Consider the following 21219-nt stretch of genomic DNA (forward strand, 5'->3'; position numbering starts at 1 on the left):
AGCAGGTGCAGGAGAGTAGCATGGCCTGCAGGTTTCTGTTATGAGAACATCCTTCTGGAACCTACAGTAATGACGTGTTTTTCGCCAAGATTCATTAAATTCTTTCCCAGCGTCCCATTGCCATAATTACCCAATAGGTTTTTTTTCCTCTTAAGAATGAATTAGTAGAACCAAGAGGCCCAGCTGAGCAAGAAGGGCTCAGCATGCGGTCACATAAAGGAATTGAGATCTATGTAGACATATTGTGCCAATGGGCTTACTAAAGAAATGCATACATAAGAAAGCAAGTAATCCAGGTACATAATGTAAACTAGCTTCCTGTGTCCTGAAACCCACAGGGAAGAAACGCAGAGAAAATTCTTATGTAATAATGTGGTTTTTATGATATGAAATAAATACTGAATTGAAACCGTCTTCTACTGTGATTAGAAATTAACATTTCAGTCACACCAAAACTTCATTTTCTTTTTTAAATTGATGTAGTTTTATCCGGCATATACCTGAGCAAGTTTTGCTCTCAGTGAAACAACTCTTTCTGAAAGAGCACTGATCTGCTGGAACATCTTTTGTCTCCTCCTAAAACACATAGACTAATGGTTTGCAAGCAGTTTTGAAAACTAGAGTCCACAGCTAAACCTCTGAATTTGATCAGTTCTACAGGGATTTTTCAGTTGTGCTTGAAGTTAAAAGTGTCTTCAGAAATTCTCAGGCCTGACAGAGATCTTCTGGTCTACTGTTTTGCATGTGAAGTATTGGTACCACATTAAGAATTTGCAAAGGTGATGTTATCTTAAAGTTTTAATATGGACCCCACCTATGCTGAATATTAGGGATCAGCAGAACAACAGATGCACATAAGATGATCTTTACCCCAAATTGTCAATATAGAGAAATGAGATACTTATGTTAGATGACTATCTAAGGATGAGATGAATGATGCAGCAATAAAGCAAATCTAGGAGAGTAGTGCCAACTTGGGAACCTACCTTTTAGACACTTAAGTACAAAAGAGAGGTCATGCTGGAGAAATATTTTTTCTGTAGATTTCCATGCAGAATAAAAGATACTACTTAAACAAATGCTTCATCTGTCAAATTCTTGTTTTCAGATTCTTCTCTACATTGTAAGATTCAGATTTAATTTCATTATCAAATATCTAGATCATACTTCAGTGTTAGGTGTAAGAGAAAAGTCTCAGAAAAAGGAATAGTTGAATGGTAAGCAGCTAGATTTATCACTCTTTATCTGCCCCTCAGTTCAAGGCAAAACATTGTCTTTAAGGACATACACTGTCATCAGAGAGGGCACATCTCCAGAAAATTTTAGAAAAGAGGGCAGCACATATTTCTCTTATTATAAGGTAAAACTTAAAAATGACAGAAATTTTTACTGCAATGCAGCAATGTTTCTTTTCATTCCAGTAGCTCCACACATCTGGTGTCTTGTTTATATAACACCTTATCACCCTGAAATCAGAGATCTTATTCTGGCATTTTGCCCCTACCCTGAAGGGATGAAGTGCTCTGGCTAGAAATTAAAATAATTTTAATTAGAAAATATTTTAATTAATGGTATGATTCTGATACATGCTATATGTCATCAACTCCCACTCAAGTCAATGATACGCATTTAACAGCTGTATGTCACTGTACTGGGTACTCAGAATTAACATAAATAGATCATTGATGTTCCACCTAGAGGAAAAAAAAAAAAGCTGTGCTCCTTCACTCTTTGAAACTTCATTATTATGAATGCACAACTGTGAACTGATAGACTTTTTTATATAAATTATTAGAAATGCAAAATATATTCACCAATTCTCCAAAAATATATATCAATATTCTAAAAAGCATTAATTTCATCACAGTTTACACCCATTTCAAATTCTTTTTCTACTGATTTTGGAACTTCCTCTATACTGTTGTTTATGTAAATAAAGACTAATTATGCTTCAGAAGCATCTGCATTTTGATCCAATCAGAAAACAAGCAAAATCATATTACTTTCTTAACTGATCACAGCTGGGAAAATCTACTTATTTAGCAATAAATTCATAAAAAGCTTACAACAAAGGGAATTGGTTGAAGTAAACTGAATGACTACATTAGTTTCCATTTCTTTCAATTAAGTTCATTTTTGGAAACACCGGCTAACAGTGTGAGAGCAGAACAAAAAGGTACAGCTGATGGTATTACTCAATGACAGGCTTGTGGTGCTTACTTAGGATAGGAAACAAAGTACTTTTTGCTTCACATTTCCACTTCTGTGGCACTGAGTACATACATGGTTTTCACCTTTTTTGAAATCAGAATAGTCATTCTTTTTTAATTGACTTTATGTACATGCATAAAGGTTAAATGAGTTCGCATTTGTAGAATGGTATCCTAAGTGCTCAATACCATTATTTGGCCTTAATTACAATTTTGTGTGAAACTCAATAAATCTTGTACTACATCTCAGGAGTTTCTTGCATTATATAAAAACAAAAAAACCCCTGTTATAATAAAAAAAGATGGCTAACTTCAGTATTACAGCTGAAATGAACTCAATGATATGGATGACAAAAGCATTTGGCCCTTTTCAGATACATAGACACACACTTTAATATGAGATTTTTCCTACCTGAATGATTATGATAAAATTATTTTTAAAACTTTATTTGAATTGTTTTTTTATTTTTTATTTAGTTATCAAGATTTAGACCTGCCTAGATACCTTTGAAAATGCATCTTCGGATTTTTGTTTGCCAAATGAATTACCTGAAGTATTTGTGAAATTTTGGATTTAAGTAAATTGCTGAACAGAATCTAAGCACGTGCTTAAGTTCATTCCTCATAAATGCTCTTGCAAGCCAATCTGTTGCAAAAATGTTTCACCAAAAGGGAAAAAATAAAAGCAAATTTCTATTTCTTCATTTCATTAGAAATCTGATTGAAAAAGCTGCACTGATTTAAACAAGAAACAGAGCATGAATTTTATAAGCTACTTCATCCAATCCAAACAATTATGAGACCAAATTGCAAATATCAGCTTTTCCAAATGAACAATTCAGACACAAGCAATAGGCTGAAATAGGTTGGCAAGTCTCCTAACTTCAAAGAGTGTAAAAACATGGGAACTGTGGTATGGCCTTTCTAACTGTGCATGTATGCATCCCTCATCAACATAGTAGTGTGCATCTAACCATGCTATATCTATTTCAGTCAAAAAACATCCTGGTGAGACAGTGAAATATCTACATTTTCAGCCATGCCAGTAAATTGCCCCATTTGGAAGTCTGCATTGAGCCCAGCTCTCCAAGTCCAGAGAACTATTCTACACACCTGACAAAGTTTTCCCCAACTATCTGCTTTCACACAGAAAACAGAAATATATTTGAGGATTATATAGTTTCCTGCAAAAAGCTGATTATATGCTATGTAAAAGACTCTAGTATTGCAGCAGGATTCAGGCGTCTGCAGTCCAGGGGTAAGAAATTCAAATAGGGGTAAATTGTAGTATCTTCAGACCCATGTGCTCAATTTTAGCCCAGCTGGTATTGTCACAAATACTAACAAAAGCCTTCTGATTTCTGCCTTCATTTACATTTACTAGATAACTTTCTTCTGCTCTGAAAAGATAAAACTATTGAATTCAAAGAGAAACTGAATCACATTTACAAGTGATCAGGTAAAGTTTAGGGGCAGTTTTTACATTGCTTTTTCCTTGACTCAGTCCTGCAGCCTCTAATCATTAGCGAGACAGCTGTGCTATGTGATTAATTTATTTAGGTGTTACTCTGATGCACAAATGTATATACTGAAAAGGACTACAGTACTGCTTTGCAGTAAGTAATAACCATGTTCCAGTAAGTGATTCAGTGGTGGAGTGTTTAGAAATGCAATCTTATGTAGCTTAATTAAAATGAAGTGCCCCTTTCAAGATATTTGCTCTACGTCTGACTGAAAAAGTCCACTATGTGCTACTGGAGTTGGAAAAAACGTTAAAGTAGTTTCTGCAAAGACTTGTTTTGATAAACATGAGTTCAAGAATAAAGCTATTTTGGGACATTGCTATGTCTGCAGCAAGACAACAATTTACTGAATGGAAAGTGTTGCACAGCAAGAGAGAATGGAAAGAAAACTCTTCACTAGCCAAAGCAGAAAGAAAACAAATTCTAACAAATGTTGTTCACTTGTCTGGAGACATGATTTTAGTCATTGACTTAGCTCTGTAGCACATAAACTCAGTGATTAGAAAATATATCAGCCAGCAACTTGACCAGGAATATTTCCACCCCTTCACTGATGGTGTCCTTGCTATTTATTTTTAGGGAAAACTGTGAAAACAACAGGCAGAATGGCTAGAATGGGATCCAAAGACTTTTGAGTTCAGTGGGAGTCTATTCACTGACAGTTGTGGATACCAGCTCAGACCCCAGACTGGCAATACCTAGAGGTACCTATGCTCACTTTAGGTCAGCAGTTACAAAAGTTACGTCACTCCCATGACATTGTAGCGGGTTGGGGGAAACAAAGTCAGCACAATTAAGTCTACATCCCATTAGACCACCACCCACATCACAATGTAAAATCGAGTCACCTAATTATGATTACCGATTGAATAGGCACTCCCACCACCTGACACACCTAGACTGAAAAGGGAGAAAAGTGAGATTGTAAGTAATTAACTCTGTGGAGAGCAGAGGACTTGAGCCTCAGCAGCAGTGCACTGCTCCTCAATCTTTGGGCTGTGCTCATTTGCCATTTCTCTTCTCATTAGTTAAGCATGATGGAAGACCCCATGTTTGAAGGAATATGGAATTTGAAGTGTATATTTAGAGAAACACTGGTCAGAATATATGCTAACAGACTGGCATTCGTTCAGTCTACATGTCAGTGTGCTCTGGCATGGTCCCCAGCACTAGTTTATCCTCTTCTCTTTCGCTTGCTTAGTCACACACAAGCTTGCAATTGAAAAGAAAAAGGAAAGAAAAGTCAGTGGCTAAAAAATTCATCTAAAGAATCTTTTCCCACAGTTCATACTTAGAGGCCCAAATTCAAATGATCCCCACAAACTGAAAGCATCTGGAAACCCACTGCCTCAAAAGCACAGCTGTTGGCTACTACGCAAAGGCTGTTCTCCAGCTATCAAGACCTGTTTGAGTTTCAGGCTTCTCCTTCTCTAAAACAAAATCTATTGGCTCTGGCAGAGCTGAGAGGAAGGAGCCGTGATCCCCTGCTTCCTTCAGGTCATAGTCTTTCTTCACAGGAGAGAGACAACAATCTCTTGACTTTTCAATGCCCTAGAGCTACATTTCAGCTTAGCTCTTCCATGGGGCATGCATGGGTCCTCTGACTTCAGGAGAGAAGTGATCCTAGGGGATAGGATCATTGAACTGATCTTAAAATTATTTTCAATTCTTGCATTGATTCATATAATTTGTCTCATATGTAACAAAGATTTGCGAGTGTTAAAGGAGTCTAGAGTGTGTTTTTTATTCTGACAAAATGTAATATTTTTATTATCTGGCCCAACCATATTCAGAGTTTAGTCCTGCACTGCGCTTAGCATCTGCTTTAGTGCAGCAGAGTAATGGTTCCAAGAGGTGTCTCCTGGCACATTCACAGACACTGTCATAAGTTATTGCTCTTCAGAAGTGGAGAGGAACTCTTTCCTTCAAAATAATTCAGAGGAAAATTTGAAGGATGTGTCTGTTCTTCCTACTTATGGAAAAGGGGAATTTATTTTATTTTGGCAATATCAACAGCAGATTCATCTTCCTCCAGCAAATATAAGAGATTCTATCGTGCACTGAACTTACACTGTGCTATTATTGCAGGGACACAGTCCATTCTTCAAAATGTATGTGCTGGAGGTTGTGTAACTTCACCAGCACTGGCATAAATAGGAGCACTTGTGAGTGTTGAGTCTAGCAGGTGCTTATATGCTTTCCTGTACTGGTACCAGAGCGCTTGACTGTGTTCTGTGACTAGGGTAGGGTACCCAGGCAAGACTGCTTCATGTGTGGTCTCCTTTTTCCATGGTCTTATCTAGTGACCATTACCACAGTCTGTGAACAACCTTGCATTTATCTGTCACAGCATGTAAGTTCCAAACAAGAGAGCAAGTAGAAAAATGGGAAATTCTATTAAAGTAATCTTCAGTTTTCCCAAAATACTTTTTCTTCATTTCTTGTAAGAGGAACCCTTGTGTGTATATATTTTATCCACATTTTATCACATTAATGCCAGGTTAAGATCTTACTCCTAAAATAAAGCATCATCACTTGAGCAAGGTAGCTTTTCTTTAGCCTTCAAGAAGGTCAGACTTTGTTTTGACACAGGATCATAAGTGATAAGTCTGGGAAGAACGTACAGCACTGGTCAGGGAACAGACAAAGTGAGACGATGAAAATTCTACAGATTAAAAGCAAACTGATTAAGGAGATTAATAGGACATTAAGTTGGCAATTTGATAAATACAAAGTAATTACCATTGAGGTCTTACGGAGACTGAGCCGGTCAGATCGAGCTCTGAAATATGCTTCGTCAAAGGATGTATGACTCCCCTTAAGCTTCTCTGACAGGTTCCGATATAATCGCTTTGCCGCATTTGGAGAGGATGGCACGCTGTTCTTTTTAGTCTGGAGGAGACTTAAGTTATGCATTTGCTGTGTCATTTTCAGCTAGTAGTTTCTAGAAGAAAAACAACAGCTGTTTAACAAGGTTTTGCTACGCTAGCATAATTGATCAGAACTGTATCATCAAAATGCACATTGCAAGACTTCTATGGCAAAAATCACTTTCACACACACAGTTTTTGAACACTCAGAAGCACGTTTTGGGGCTTTTTCAATGGCAAATTGCTCTTCATGGAATTAGTCCTGTGGATATCTATGGGGAGGGAGAATTAAGGATGGAAAAACTAAAACAGACCACTTCAGAACTATTTGCTGATTTGTAAAAGGACAAGGGGTTTCATTTAATGAGGGAAATAGCCTTTTGACAGAGTGAGTTCTGGCAATACAGGTGTCAGAAAAAATGACACCCAAATGTAAACATTAATATACAATTTGGATAGCACGTACATAATCTGCTTTTTGTCAGCACAATGGTTTCTTAAAACAAAACCAAAGCAACCGAGAGGAAAAAAAAAAAAGTCTGATTACAGAACAGAATGCAGGACTGAATTTTTCAACTGGTTAAGTGACTTAAGTTTGACACAAGCAAAATTGTGGCAAGGCATGCTTTATTTCCCACATTACTATCTGCTAGCAAACCGTGTGCTCCAAAAGCATGTGACTTTTCAGTTGGGTGGGTGGATTCTCCTTCTCTAGAGACTCAAAGCAGTATTTCTCACAAAGGAAGTATGGCTGGCTCCAAAATATTTTTTCCATCTCTGAACCCATCACAAGCTACTACAGAAATAAAGCATGAACTTACATTTAATTTGCATCAAATGCTGACATGTTACCATCCAAATGAAAGTCCATTACTACAGAGAATGTTTTTTTTTGTTAGAGGTTTGAGGAGAATTTGGCAGGGAGGGGAACCTGCTCTGTGACCAGGACTCCAAAGGCATTACGTTTTAGCAAATAACAGCTGAAACACAGAAAACCTATTTAGGCTCTGCTGTGGGCATAATGAGGCATACGTGCATTTTTAGTTTAACCTACATATGGCCAACTAGTGTCCAGGTTATTGCAAAGACCTTACACTCTATATTTTACAGTTAAAATAATCCGTCATTCTAACTGTTGCTGTTTATAGTTTCATACTGAGTAGTTTCTTCCCTCAGTTAGTGGACAGGCACTGCCTTTGTCTACATATTGTATAACTTTATCATGTTCTGTGTTTGCCCTGACCATTTAGACTACAAACTCTTCCAAGAGGGACTGCCTCCTTTCTCTAAGGCTGTCTAGGGTAATAGGATTTCCATATTATCTCATAATTAAACAATATATTCTATGCTCTAGGATTAGAGTAATTTTTCCATATTAGGAAAAATTGAATTAATATTTAACTATCTGGAAATACTTTGTGTGGGAATAGTTTTGTCTTTCTGAAGGGAAACTAAGAATCAGATTTGACCCAACTGCAAGCACAGGAAACTATCCCCAGGGATCTCTGTAAGTGAAAAGGTGACGAAAACGCACAATTTCTTCACATTTCCTTTTTCCCCTCACAAGAGTGTGTACACATTTATAAGACAGAATGTCCCTCTAAAAGACCTCAGAGTTGCAATAGTAAATCTGGCTACCCTTTCAGACTATCTTTTCCTGGAAATGAGCTTTAAATTTTTTGTGCTATGATACAAATCCTGTAACTTTCTGTTCTCGTGGTCTCAGCCTGCATCTAAGCAAATCAGACTGCAGGACCAGACTCTAATAGCTATTTACAATCATAAAAGCAGTCTTTACTAAACACTCGCCCCGCTGTTGAGGCTGCTTGTTGGCATGAATTGGTCCCTAAGATTAAAGGCACCACCCAGGTCTCATAAGTTGTCTACATCTTCCTTTCTCATTTGTAAATTATGGTGAAACAGAGATCCTGAGCACAAAAGTATCTGATTACAAGTAATCTCACATATTTTCCAAGCTCATGGGGTATTGAAGAAAGACCAAGCCTCTGAATGAAGAGAGTCAGAGTCAACATAATTGTCATACATGATGAGAAGACTTTGTTAAATTAGAACAACAGTGTGTGTAATCAGAAGAAGGGAATTGTGGGAGCTGCAGCCCTGAAACTAACATGCAAGAGTGGATATGATAAGAAACGAGCTCTCTGGGACTGAGGGAGCGACAATAATACAATGATTTTGGACTGCTTTTCTCTGGGCTTATGGAATAAAGGTAAAAAGTGAGGCTCACACAAGCAATTCATCCTACCTTTTAATTATTACATGCATTTCAGCGGTGCCTGCAAGGACTAACTGAAATCACTGTCTCTTCAAATGAAGCATTTTATTCTCTGGCCTAAACAGCAAGCTTGCATAGCCTAGCTATAAGGACTGAGTGGAAACCAAAGAACATAGCAAAATATGTTTAATCAAAGTCTCTGTCATGAGAAGTTGCTTGTTAATGTCAGACTAGAGCATAACACTAAAATTACAATCACCAGTGCCAACTCACAAATGTTCCAGACATGCCAGAATTATTTGGAACCATGTGCTGGAATCAGTGTGGGTTAGGCTTTACTGTATGGAAGTTGCTGGTAATTGTTGGGTTTTAATATTGGACAAACTTAGAAGAGAGCCTTTTGTTTTACAGATGCATCCGTGGAACCATTTGGGAATATAAACATGAAACAAAATTCTTTTTAAGATGGTCAAATGATTTCATTCACATCTGTCTCTGTTTAGCATAGCTTCAACAGTTCAGTTTATTTTCAGCTATTTATTAAAAATAAGCTTGAGAAATAGCTGATTACCCCCAAAGCTGATTACCCATCTTCCACTGTTCCATGTTATTAATATTTTAAAGAAACTCAGCAATTTACCAAATATTATAATAATAATAATTTCTCAGTTACTTAGAGTAACACTTCCACCATTTCTATTAGTATATAGAGCTAGATTATCCCACATAAATTTCTCCTCTTACCTCTGTTTTCAAGAATTTTTTCCTTTCATCAATAAAGTAGGGGTCAAGAATGAGTCCCAAATTGTGGATAAAAATAGGCCAATAAATGTTATAGGCATGTTTGTAAAGGAAGTTTCAATTTCCCCAAATCATTTGATTCCAAGAGTACAGTCATTGAATACCAAATACCACACAGTTAGTAGTAAACTCACGAGAGAAAGAACAATTTACATTTACCACACAAACCTAAACATCATCAAGATGAGGACAAAAAAAGAAGAGTAGACCCATCCAATACTTAATTCAAAGGTACCTCAGCATACTTCACTGTGTTTGCTTTGGGATTAAATTTTTTTGTATGAAAAGCAACAAGCTCAGCACCTCTCAGTGGCACAATATTACATTATGGAGAGATTCCAAGCTTCGTTAACCTGTATGCCAACTTACTGAGAAGTTGTGTAGACATTTAGTAAGTTTACATTAAATAAATTAGGCATATCTGCTTAGTAGGACTTCTCATACCTACTGTGGTATTAGTAAAACCAAACAAGAATGCCTGTTATTAAAACTAACAAGGCTTATGCCTTTATCAGTCCTCCCTAGGCTGATAAAGTCCTCCCTCCATCTTGCTAGACCAAACTACCTGCTTGTTGACTTCAAGACCCTAAGTTATCTGTAGAGAGGACAGCGACTGAAGGAGAGCTGATCTTGGCTGGAGATTTTTGGCATTGAGATGAAGAGGCATTTATTTATATTTAAAGTCATGCTTGTAGAAGCTGTAGTGCTTTCTAGTTCATAGAATTACTACCGTGACTCTTGAGGATTAAAATAATTACTAAAAAAGGAATTTTGCCAGCCTGACTCCTAAAAAACCCGATCTCTTCTCCAGCCTTCACTAATGCAGTAAGTGTATTTGTATCCATCTCCTTAAACACAGTTGCCCAGATGTCTTTCACAGAATGTCTTGAAAGTCATCAAATTCAAGCTTTTTTTGAGAAGCAGATAAGTTAGTTTCAGAATCCCAACTTTTTACAAAGAACAGCTTAACAGGACATATTAACTAGAGCAAGTAAAGGAGAAGCACCTCTCAGTTTTTGAACAGTTTTGCATGAAACCTGAGGGTTTGGTAGAGGTGTTCTAGTCACACATCTCCCAATACACGTTCAAAACTTAAGACAGTTTGCAGTTCAGTTCTATTTCAATATGTACACTGTAAAAAGAAACTAGGTTCTCTAAATGTGTTACAGCACTGTAGGATGCTGTGTAGTCTCAGGACCAAAGCAAATTTAGGTACCATTGGGCTGCTAGCCTATGTCTCCAGAAAAGCCTGGCAGCAGTTTCATACCAAGACTGCTCAGACCTGTTCCCCATGGCATGGGTTACTGTTCGTATTGACTCTATCCAGTCATAGTTTGACTCCAGCTATTACAATTCCTAGGGGTTGCTGGACCCCTTCCCACCTTGATCTGGTCAATGAAACAGGGTATACACTCAGCAGAAAACAATAGTGTGTTAGTAACCATCTAAACAACGACTTCCAAAGACAATAACAATAGGGTGTCCATACTACGCATGTAAGCTTTTTCAGTACACAGCCAGAGCAGATCCCCAAGACTAACATTAATGTAAGAAGAGGACAGAATCTTTTGTAATCTGTTGAAGGTTTCTCTTAGAAAGAGCAGGTGAGTCTATAGGGAAGCTAAATAAACACTATAAAAGTTGCAGCTATTCAACAACAAAACAGATGGCATCTTTGCTATCCGCACAGAATCAGTGCATCACAAATGACTTGAAGCATATAAATGTTTCCTGTATACTAACCATCAATATCCTGAACTAGTGCATGGAATAAATGCAGAACAATAAAGCAATAGCTGGAATAATATAATACAAATGAACTGCATTTTTTACCAATGTAATGAAACAATAAGATGCAAAACGCTACTGAAGATTATCACACTTAGTATGTTCTCTAGTCACATACAAGGTATGAAATAAAGAAAGAAAAGGTAAAGGCAAGCTGCATATTCTAGAAAACTTCCTGGAAGTGTGATCTTAGGCTGTAGAAATGACTCTCGGAGAGCAATGGAAATGAGATCAGGCAAAATCATGGGTAAAATGTATAATAAGAAATAAGGAAAACAGACAGCTCAATTCACATAATTTGTAATTGAAAACTTACTGTTTTTTATTGGATGTTGGCATTTTATTTTTACAGACATGAACTATTTTTTTAAAAAGGAGCCTAAAACTGCTCGTAAGTAATTCATTTTGGTTTTTTTACAGCCATGTCCTCGCCTCACCGATCAGGTGAAACCCTGAAATGTGCATTGTCTTGATTGAATTAACAAATCCTCCAACTGAAATGCACTTAGCCTGAGGAGATATCATTGTTGCAACTAAAATTATTGCAGTATATCAAAGACTAACAGTTTAGAAACAGGTGGTGTCCAGAACTGACCCATTTGAGATTTTCACCTAAGGAAGACTCTGCCCATATCTAGCATAGGTCAGAATGAAATGGTGGGGACATCTTGGTATGGTTCAGAGTAGCCCTGTGTGATCTGACTAATTAGCATTGTCACAGCAAGTCAAGAACTACAAGCAGCACATTACAAGGTTTCTCAGTAAAAGGCAGAACTAGACAGAATAACAGCAGCTCCCCTTATAACTAGTCACAATTAACAGTAGTTTGCATTTCCAAGAATTAAAAAACACAAAATGAAAGCCTTATGGCAGTTCTCTGGGGAAACAGTTACTGCACTACCCTGGAAATAACCACCAAAACAGTGTCGTTTGTGTGACTATCGCCCTGCTATAGCATGTACCAAATCAGTGATTGAAGTCTTCCAACATGCATTTCATGCTGCACATACTGTAGCTTAATCTTGGTGATCGGATTTCTACTTGCACTTCTAAGCGCTGAAGTAACTGCTTTATTCCCCAACAGCAGGGTGCTTTAAAAGTCAAATTCAAATATAAATGAATATAAATTAGCTACCCTTATAAAAGCTTTTTTTTTTTTGATTGGCAAATATACTGACCTAATATTCACGTCCTTTAAAAAACATGTTGCAGAGAGAGAAAAAAAAAATCTAAATTATAGATCACAGTCTGTTGTATGCAGCACATATATGCTGCACTGGATAGGCAGGTGCACTAGTAGGACACAGCATAGCTGTAAAAGCATTAACTTCAGATTTTAGGAAAGCACAACAGCCAAGAAACCACTCAACACTATACGTGTTCTTAAATATGTTTATGAAACAATTTTATACTTGAAACTAATAACTAAAAATATATGCATTAAAGAGTTAAATTTGACTTACCAGCTTAGGCTATCCAAGGCAAAATGTGAACAAGTTGCTGGTAATTGTCCACTGTCTTCATTCAATGAATCACATTGGCTTTGCTGTCTCTGCTGGTTCAGCCTCTGGGCAGAATGAATAAACCTCTTCCTTATACTGCATGAATGATCAGATATGAAAAAGCTTATTACTAGCAATTACTGAAGTCCAATATCACTGATAAGATCTCAGAGCAAAACAGTATTTAACGCAAGTAGTGTTGTATCACAGGTAAAATGTTTGGTTCCTTAACTCTATACTAGCTACCTGTGCAGCTGTAAGAATGACTAATATATAAAGCTCTTGCCTCCGTAGTCAAAGATGCCATGACTTCTGTATGCTTTTAGGTTGTTGTGTCCCTTAAAATTGATCAGCAGCACAGCGTGCAAGTAGAAAAAATAATTACTGCCAGAGTAAACAAAACTGTGATTGTAATTAATTTGCCATGAAGTGTGACCAAAAAGACATTAATGCAGCCTCTTAAAGCTGTTAGTTTTATCTTAAACCAATAAAAGGGAGGGGAAAAAAAAGTCACAGTCCTACACTCAGTCCAGTAATGCATGTTGCATGTGATGTATTGTTTCTTCAAGCAAGCTATCACTACAGCTGCCTGCAATCATAGCAACAAAAGCAGCAACCATATCCATAGCTATGGGACATCTGCAAGATCATTTGAAAGCTCCCAGCCTGAACAGGTTACGCTTAAAAAAGATTATTAAATGAATAAGAAAAACATATTTTATTGATGCCTACATTTCAGCTAAAACACATGTCTGCATTAAGAGCTTCCAAAATAGCAGAACGGTCTTATTTCAAAATATATTTTTTTTTACTGTAGGGCAAACCCCACAAATGCTGGATCCCACAGAAACCCACAAAGATGTTACAAAGTCAGAATATGCAATAATCATACACAGCCTTAGAATTCTAAAAATAGTGTAGGCGATAAACAACAATCTAGAAAATTGTTATCCTTCCTGGACAGTCCACCAGGTTAAATTCATGTAACCAGAACACTCCTGTGTAACATCTGGCAATAAAAAAAAATAAACCACACTAATCCCTGGGTCTGTCTTAGCCAATGATCATTAATATCTACAGAAAAGGTATTTTTTATTGTTTTTAAAGGTATACTGGAACTACAGTTACAAACTGCTGAAAAAATTTCACTGTCTTTATTCAGACATGATGCTTGATTTTTGGAAAGTGTTGGAAACCTCCCAAAAGCTGGTGACCAGTCTGATTCTCCCACCCTTCAAAACTCAGTTAAGGGTACTGTACCTCATACCAAATACTGTCCTTTTGCCAAAGTAGCTGAAGCTACTGTAGTCCTGCGCCTGACATTTGAATGTCGTGGGACTTGAACCTATTCTATACTTTTTACATCAATCTGGATAGGGACCAAACCATTTTTTGAGAGATTTTCTGTACGTACATATGCATGCATATGTATGGGTGTGTGTATGTAAACACACATATGCATATATTTCAAAGACATAACAAGAATATCAAATGCAACTACTTGCATGTTTTGCTGCAGCAGAGAATTACAAAGTGCTGTGACAATATGCTATCCACAACATTCCTTCTCCTATACCATGAAAATCACAGGCTATATGTGTATAGGATTCCCTCTTTTGTTCTGCTACTTCTAAGGATCATTAGTCAGAAGGCTGGAGGACAGCTGACTGAGGTCACTGCTCCTTGCCAACAGGGGGAAGATCTGAAATCTTTTGAAAACCACCAAGTACCTCTCTAACATTGGGATACTATCTGGGAAAAAAAAAATGCTGAAAATCTGAAATGTCTAAATTAGTTAAAATTAAATGTAAGTATAAAAATTCCATTTTCAGTGCTGTGCTGAATAGGGATGATTCTTCTGAGTCAAAATCCCCAATTAAGTTTTTTTGGTCTGTATAGACCACATCTATGGAACTTACTTGTGAGGGAATTCTCAATTTCCAGCTGTTTTCAGGGGAAAAATCTAAAGTCAATTTACTGAAACTAGTCTATTCTTAAACATTTTTCTAGCAATTCCCCATTGTGGGTCAATACTCCCCTTTGTCTTTTTTGGATTTTCCCTTCAGCTTGGTGGAAAGTAGACCTTTTGCAGTTGCCATTTCAATTTTTATAATGCTTAATACTTTTCTATTGCTACCCAAATATTATTTAGTAGAATAATAAAAGACAAGATGTTTTCTTGCCCAAGCTAGTTCTGTGAAAGACAGTTAGTTTGTTTACATCAAGTAAACATATTTCTAATCTTCCTGCCATAGGAATTTAAGTTCACTATTAAGCTGTTCAAAAGCCAGAAGATATAAACGAACACTCAGTAAGAAAAGTAAACATAAATTTACCAGATGATAAAAACATGAAATCAATTACTAAAAATGATGAATGAATGTGTGTAAATAAGTGCGAGAGGCACCTACATCTATTTCTGGAAATGAAGAAGACTAGAAGACCTACAGAAAACAAAACCCTGGGTTTATGATAAAACACATGCGAGCAGATCAGTTAGTCTGATCTTGTACCGAAACCTGCATGTTATTAGCCTTTGATGGTGCCATTAGATGGGTCAAAGATATCAGCGGTTTATTATTTCATTTGCCTATATTTCACGCTTATTAGTTGAACAGAATATTTTGTTTGCTGTGCTTACACTACTTACTTTAACCTATTGTGACAGATTTTCATTCCATGTTTGATGCCTTTAAAAGTTTACCTACCTACAGCACACATCATGAGCTGATTCTACAAGCTATTATTGTTATTGCTGTTGCTAAAGCTGCACATTTTTATGAAGATGTACATTTAGGGGTACATTTCATTTAAAGAGGCCACCCAAGCTGGCTGATTAACTGACACATTTACCAAAATGCTTACCCTGTATTGTTCTCAGCTTTATACACCACAGATATTTTTAGCAGCCAAGCAGCACATTGTACTGGCCATTAATTCCATCTAGCAAATTCTATTTCTTCTGGACACCGGTAACGTTTCTGGGATGACGGAGGCTGTTCTCACGCGGAGGATGAGAATCTCACAAAGCTGTTCTGCCTAAAATCTCAGGGTAGCCGGAGACGTTCCCTTTCAGTTCGTCAATCAATAGGTGGCAGTATTCACCCAGCTCTTCCAAAGCCTGATGCGGTCCATGGAGCAGCAGCCTCACGCAGGTGTTACATTTGTCCCAAGTACACGATGTCCAACCCTTCGTCGCAGATGGTATTTCAGCAGCAAGCACGTCCTCCATATACAGAAACGAACGTTCCTGCGTTTTATGTCGCCTTGTGTTTTGGCGCTACGCGTACACTGAATTTGTGAAAAACGCTTGGTAGACCAATAGTCTAGAAACTGGGTGGGAGCAGCTCATTCAAAATGTTTGAGTGCACAGAAACGCACTCAAACATTTTGAATTTGAAAACTTTGCATGGAGCCTGACTTTACTTCCTAATCAGACAATGGCAAAGCTGTCATCATCATTAGAGACAAAGCTGTAGTTTAGACTGTTCATAATGCCCCTAAAAGAACAAATACTGCTCAAATGTCAGATCTGACATCCCGTTCACTTGTCGTGGCCAAGGTTGGGGAATGTAGCCAGGCAGATTGGATACCTGGGAATGGGATCTCCAGCCTCCATCCCAAAGTAACACGGTCAGACAAACTCTGCCTGGCACCTGTATGCTCTCTCATTTTGGAAATCCATGACTAGAAAGGTGGTTAAGTGACTCTTGACCTTGAAACAAGATATTGGGGTGTTTTTTTCATACAGCCGAAGGTATACAGTAGGAAAGGTAAAAAAAAAAAAAAACCCCCCAAAAACCAAACCAAAAAAACCCCAAACAAGCCTATAAAAGTATATCTATCTTTGTCCCCACACTTATTCTTTCTTGCAAACTTTTTATACATATAAGCTACTGTAGTAAATTCCAACTCTTGTTTTGGCAATTTCTGCTGCTCTGGCTCCTTGTTTACCTATCATCTTTCACACATACCCTTTTGCCAATTTGTTAATTCTCTGTCCTATTCCCTGGTTCCTTGTGTTTCCTCAAGGACATCGATCTGAGTCTTACTGTTTCACTAGCTCCTTTAGGCAGTGTTCTTGATCCAAATCCATAGCAAATAACCTATTATCCACAGAGACACAGAAGTATTCAGTGTATTCATAAAAAAGACAAATATTTCCCAGTTCATCAGTCATAGACGTGATCAAACTCAAGAAATTCTGAAATTGTGAGTGAAGAAAAAATAATTGTGTTTGGACTAAGTTTAGAAAATTTCCCAATGAAATAATTTTCCCAAGTGTTTTGAAATATTTGAGACACCCGTGATGTAAGCGACTACAAGAAACTGAGCTTGGCAGCCCCAGCTCCTCCAGACTTCCTGCCTTAGCTGTGGTTCCTAATCTACAGTCCGCTCAGCACAACCTGGATTTCAACACACTCGGGCTCTGCCACAGGGCTGAAGCTGCCAGATACACCAGTGCCTGGGGCTTGCAGACTCCCACTTCCACAGGAACGGACACAGAGGCCAGGAGTTCTCCAGCTGTATGGCAGCAGTGCCTTGGAACCGCGGACCCTGGTTGCTTATATTTCAGAGTACGGTTTTAGACGAACTAGCAGGAAACCAGAACTGTTTGGTCAGAATTCTTTAAAGACAGCATGTTTTTTGTACCGTTTGTTTTTGACAAAGTGGCTTCCCCCCCCTCCCCCCAATCTTTTTAATTGGAAAATTCCTGAGAATAATCATCCCTGGCTGCAGTGGAGTAGAATCAGGCCTGGAGCATTTGAGCCACAAAACGCTGGTCATTTGGGATCATTTGGAGTGTAAGTTAAGGTGAACAGAAATACCTTAGTATAAGAAGTTCATCAGATCCTTAAAGCCATTAGTGTTTGAAACAAGGAATCAAAGAGCAGCTGCTGGTACCCTAAGTGATCAACATACATATCAAGAGGTGCTCATCAACATTGCTTGACAAAAATGCTGCCCTATTGCAAAAACAACGTAGAGCAGAATGCTCTTTGCTAATGGTTCCTGCAATTGTTCTCCATATTAGGAAAAAAACTAAACTTGTGCAAACACATCCATCTTCAGAAAGCTTATAAAAGCACATACAGGCCATTAGACATATCTGAAGATATTGCTGTTCCTCAGAAACAAATTACCCAGCTGAACATCATAGAAATAATGAAGTTGTCAGCAACAACAGCGCAACTGTGTTGTTTTGTCAGTCTCATGTTGATTATGCTATCTAGTCAGACACTCCATATAGAGATAATTTATGCCATGTATTGTTTGGCCATGACTACTCCCAGCTGCACTGCATTTAATCCAAGTTACAGCAGAACATTTTACAAACAGAAATTAACAAGCTTTTCATAGCTGGCAATTTCTAGATTAGGAAAGAATAAAGAAAAAACAGGATTTACCAAAACTGAGCATGGAACAAAGCTGAACAAAGGCAGACATGCATGATTCCACAGAAGCACTTTTTAAAAAAAACCCCAAAACTATAGCTATAAAGTGATGCTGTCTTCAAAGATCAGAACAATTTTTAGGGTTGTGACATGGTCACTAAAAGGACCAAAAGGAACTTATAAATATATAGATAGGTATCATTGCAACTTTTGTATGATTACAGTAATTAGCAATGTACTTACTAATATAAGGCCTATTTCTGAAGGTGAATCTCCTTGTTCTTCAAAACTTGATGTATAAGAGCATCTATTATAAAGCACTAAACAAGTGTCATTATTTTTCATAATGAGTAAAGAAACAACTTTGATGATAACAGAAGAACAACTTCCTATTATTCTATGAAACCCAAGCAGTGTTTATTTCACTTAGCAGATATTCCTGTTTGCCCTGATAAAAGCAGAAATCTCTTTAAGGGCAAAAATTTCTCTTTAACAAATATTTTATAGTAATTAAAATCAGGCATTTCAAAAAAATAAGAATAAAGTACTCTTTCAGAAAAGCTTTGATACTGAGGACAAGGAGTAGGAGGAGGGGGATTATTTTCAAAGGCTAACATTTACCTGGGGATAATAATTTTTCCAGATCCTGATAGAGGCAGACTATTCTAGATAACAACAGTTCAAAACAAGAGCCTATTTGTCTGCATTATCAGAGAAAGAACCACAAGGAGATCTGTCTTACTAGACCAGCTTTTGTGAATAGCCCCATGGGTTATTTCTGTAATAGAGAAACATCACACTTCTTGGCTGTGATAGTTTTACACAGGCTGGAATTCATACTGCAATCATTTGGTCTGATGTGACTGTTCATTTACATTTTAGTTAAAAAGAAAATAACTCTGAGGAGTTCCAAACCAGTCTCTCACAGGAGCAATACAAAAACCTAAAAAGAATAGAACTGATTTTTGTGAAGTAACTCCAGGCTTTCCACTGTAATTCTATTTCACATTGAGTTAAGAAGCACATTTAAACATTCATTTTTGCTGAGCATTTATGATAGCTTTCAAATCACGAATATCCAAGGTTTACTACAGAGGCAATGTACATGCACATAAAAGAGTTTTTGTTATGCCTTTTTATAATTTATAGAGGCAAGGACATATGATTATGTATACTTTACAAGGGGTACAAGGCACAGCAAAATCAGTGGCAAAACTCAAAATACGTGATTGTTCTTTCCTGAAGTCCAACATTTCAATAAAATAAAATTAAAATGCAGGAAATGCAACCAAATCTTCCCTGTGTAGAATATAGGAGATCTGTAACATAATTTGCCAAAAATAATTACTTTTTTATTGCAGTGGAGGCTTTTAAAATATGTAGCAGTTACAATATCAGTTCACAAAAATATCCTCTCATCACTTTCCTTAAGCGCTAAAACTGAGGAATCTCCTTTCAATTAGTTATGTCAGCTTCTCAGTAAGCAATAAACATTATTACTAGTCCTCACTTTGTTGCCACGAGTCCCATCACCACCACTACAAATGAGAACAGAATAGAAAGTGATCATTGCTCTCTGATGAGCACATACTTTTTGGATAGATTTAGTTCACAGTTTCTCTTTCCATTCCTCCATCTTCCTCATGCCCTAACTAATGCATCAATCAACACCAAAGGGGAGAAATTAATCTGAAATAAATTCCTACTTTTCATGGCAGGCTGCAGCAAACATTACTCTGTTTTCCAACAGGTCAAAGATAATTTGATTCAGACCATGAGATTCATGGTTTTATTTCCCACATTCAAATTCTGACTTAGCAAAGTACTTGGGATACAGCCTTCGAGCCACTTACAGTTCCTTTCAGGACTAAAAAACCAATCCCTCTTCACGAGGGATTGTGGTGTAGGCCAAATCCTGACATGTTAATACAAGTCTCTGAACTTCCATCTTGTTAATAGGCCATCTGGGACATGCTTTACTCATTTTCACTCATCCTTAAATCAGAAAGAGCAATGCTGGTTAATCTTGGGGCAGAAAGTGCTTGTAACACACAACGGCACTCTGGCAAGTGCCCGGATCCACTCTAGGTAGTACAACTGGCATGGGCTGCTCTAAGTCACATTCTGAGCTGGTTCAGTCTCCAGCTGGGCCAAGTTTCAAAATACTTTTTGTTCTTCAACTCATACTAAAACACTTGCTAGTCCTAGAGTACAAAGACATTGGCTGGGAAAGCCTTCGTGATACCAAGCTCACATACCCTACAAGTTTACTATATCAAGAATGTTTTGTTACCTATGTGTTCACTTATGTTTCAGTTACGTTCAGCAAATTTAAAAGAATATTAAAAATTAACTTCAAAAAGTGAAAAAACCCCAAACCCCAACAGCCTATTATAACTAACTACTACCTATATTTTTACAAATGAAGTACTTGGAAAGTGTTTGTACATCACCATCCAGATATTATGTTCATTAGAGCTGGCATAGGAGACAGATGGGGAGAATAATTTGCTGTTGTGTTAAAAGATTGAATATTGATTTGAAAACAAGGACTCGTGGTCCAATGAAACAACATTCTCTGCAGCTAGAAGTGCTAATCTGACTTCATCTGAATTGAGTTAATAAATATTTGCAAACCCAGGCAGCTTAGGTGGCTTAATTAAGAAAACACTTGCTTTTCACCTTTAGGAATTCATTTCCTCCAGGGTCAGAGTTTGGTGGTCTTACAGCTATCGCACAAACTTGTACACAATTTGGAATGATTAATGATCTCTGTTCAGAAAAATTATGAGGTGCTATAAGGAAAAATTAACTGAATTCACACAATGTGAAAACTCTCAGTACCTTGTCTCTACACTTTTTTTCCTTTTTTTTAAAAAAAAAGGGGGCATGA

General features: G+C 37.3%; 1 protein-coding gene across 1 annotated transcript in view; it reads right to left on the reverse strand.

Moving 5' to 3' along the window:
• Nucleotides 1-16162, reverse strand: part of ANKFN1 (ankyrin-repeat and fibronectin type III domain containing 1) — a 61876-nt gene extending 45714 nt beyond the window's left edge. The window contains 3 exon segments of the mRNA XM_010578748.1: nucleotides 6476-6677; nucleotides 12892-13026; nucleotides 15957-16162. Coding sequence (XP_010577050.1) covers nucleotides 6476-6677; nucleotides 12892-13026; nucleotides 15957-16162 — 543 coding nt within the window.
• Between the last annotated feature and the right edge of the window lie 5057 nt (nucleotides 16163-21219).

The sequence above is a fragment of the Haliaeetus leucocephalus genome, unplaced genomic scaffold, assembly GCF_000737465.1.
Source record: "Haliaeetus leucocephalus isolate CR32 unplaced genomic scaffold, Haliaeetus_leucocephalus-4.0 Scaffold646, whole genome shotgun sequence".
Taxonomy (NCBI): domain Eukaryota; kingdom Metazoa; phylum Chordata; class Aves; order Accipitriformes; family Accipitridae; genus Haliaeetus; species Haliaeetus leucocephalus.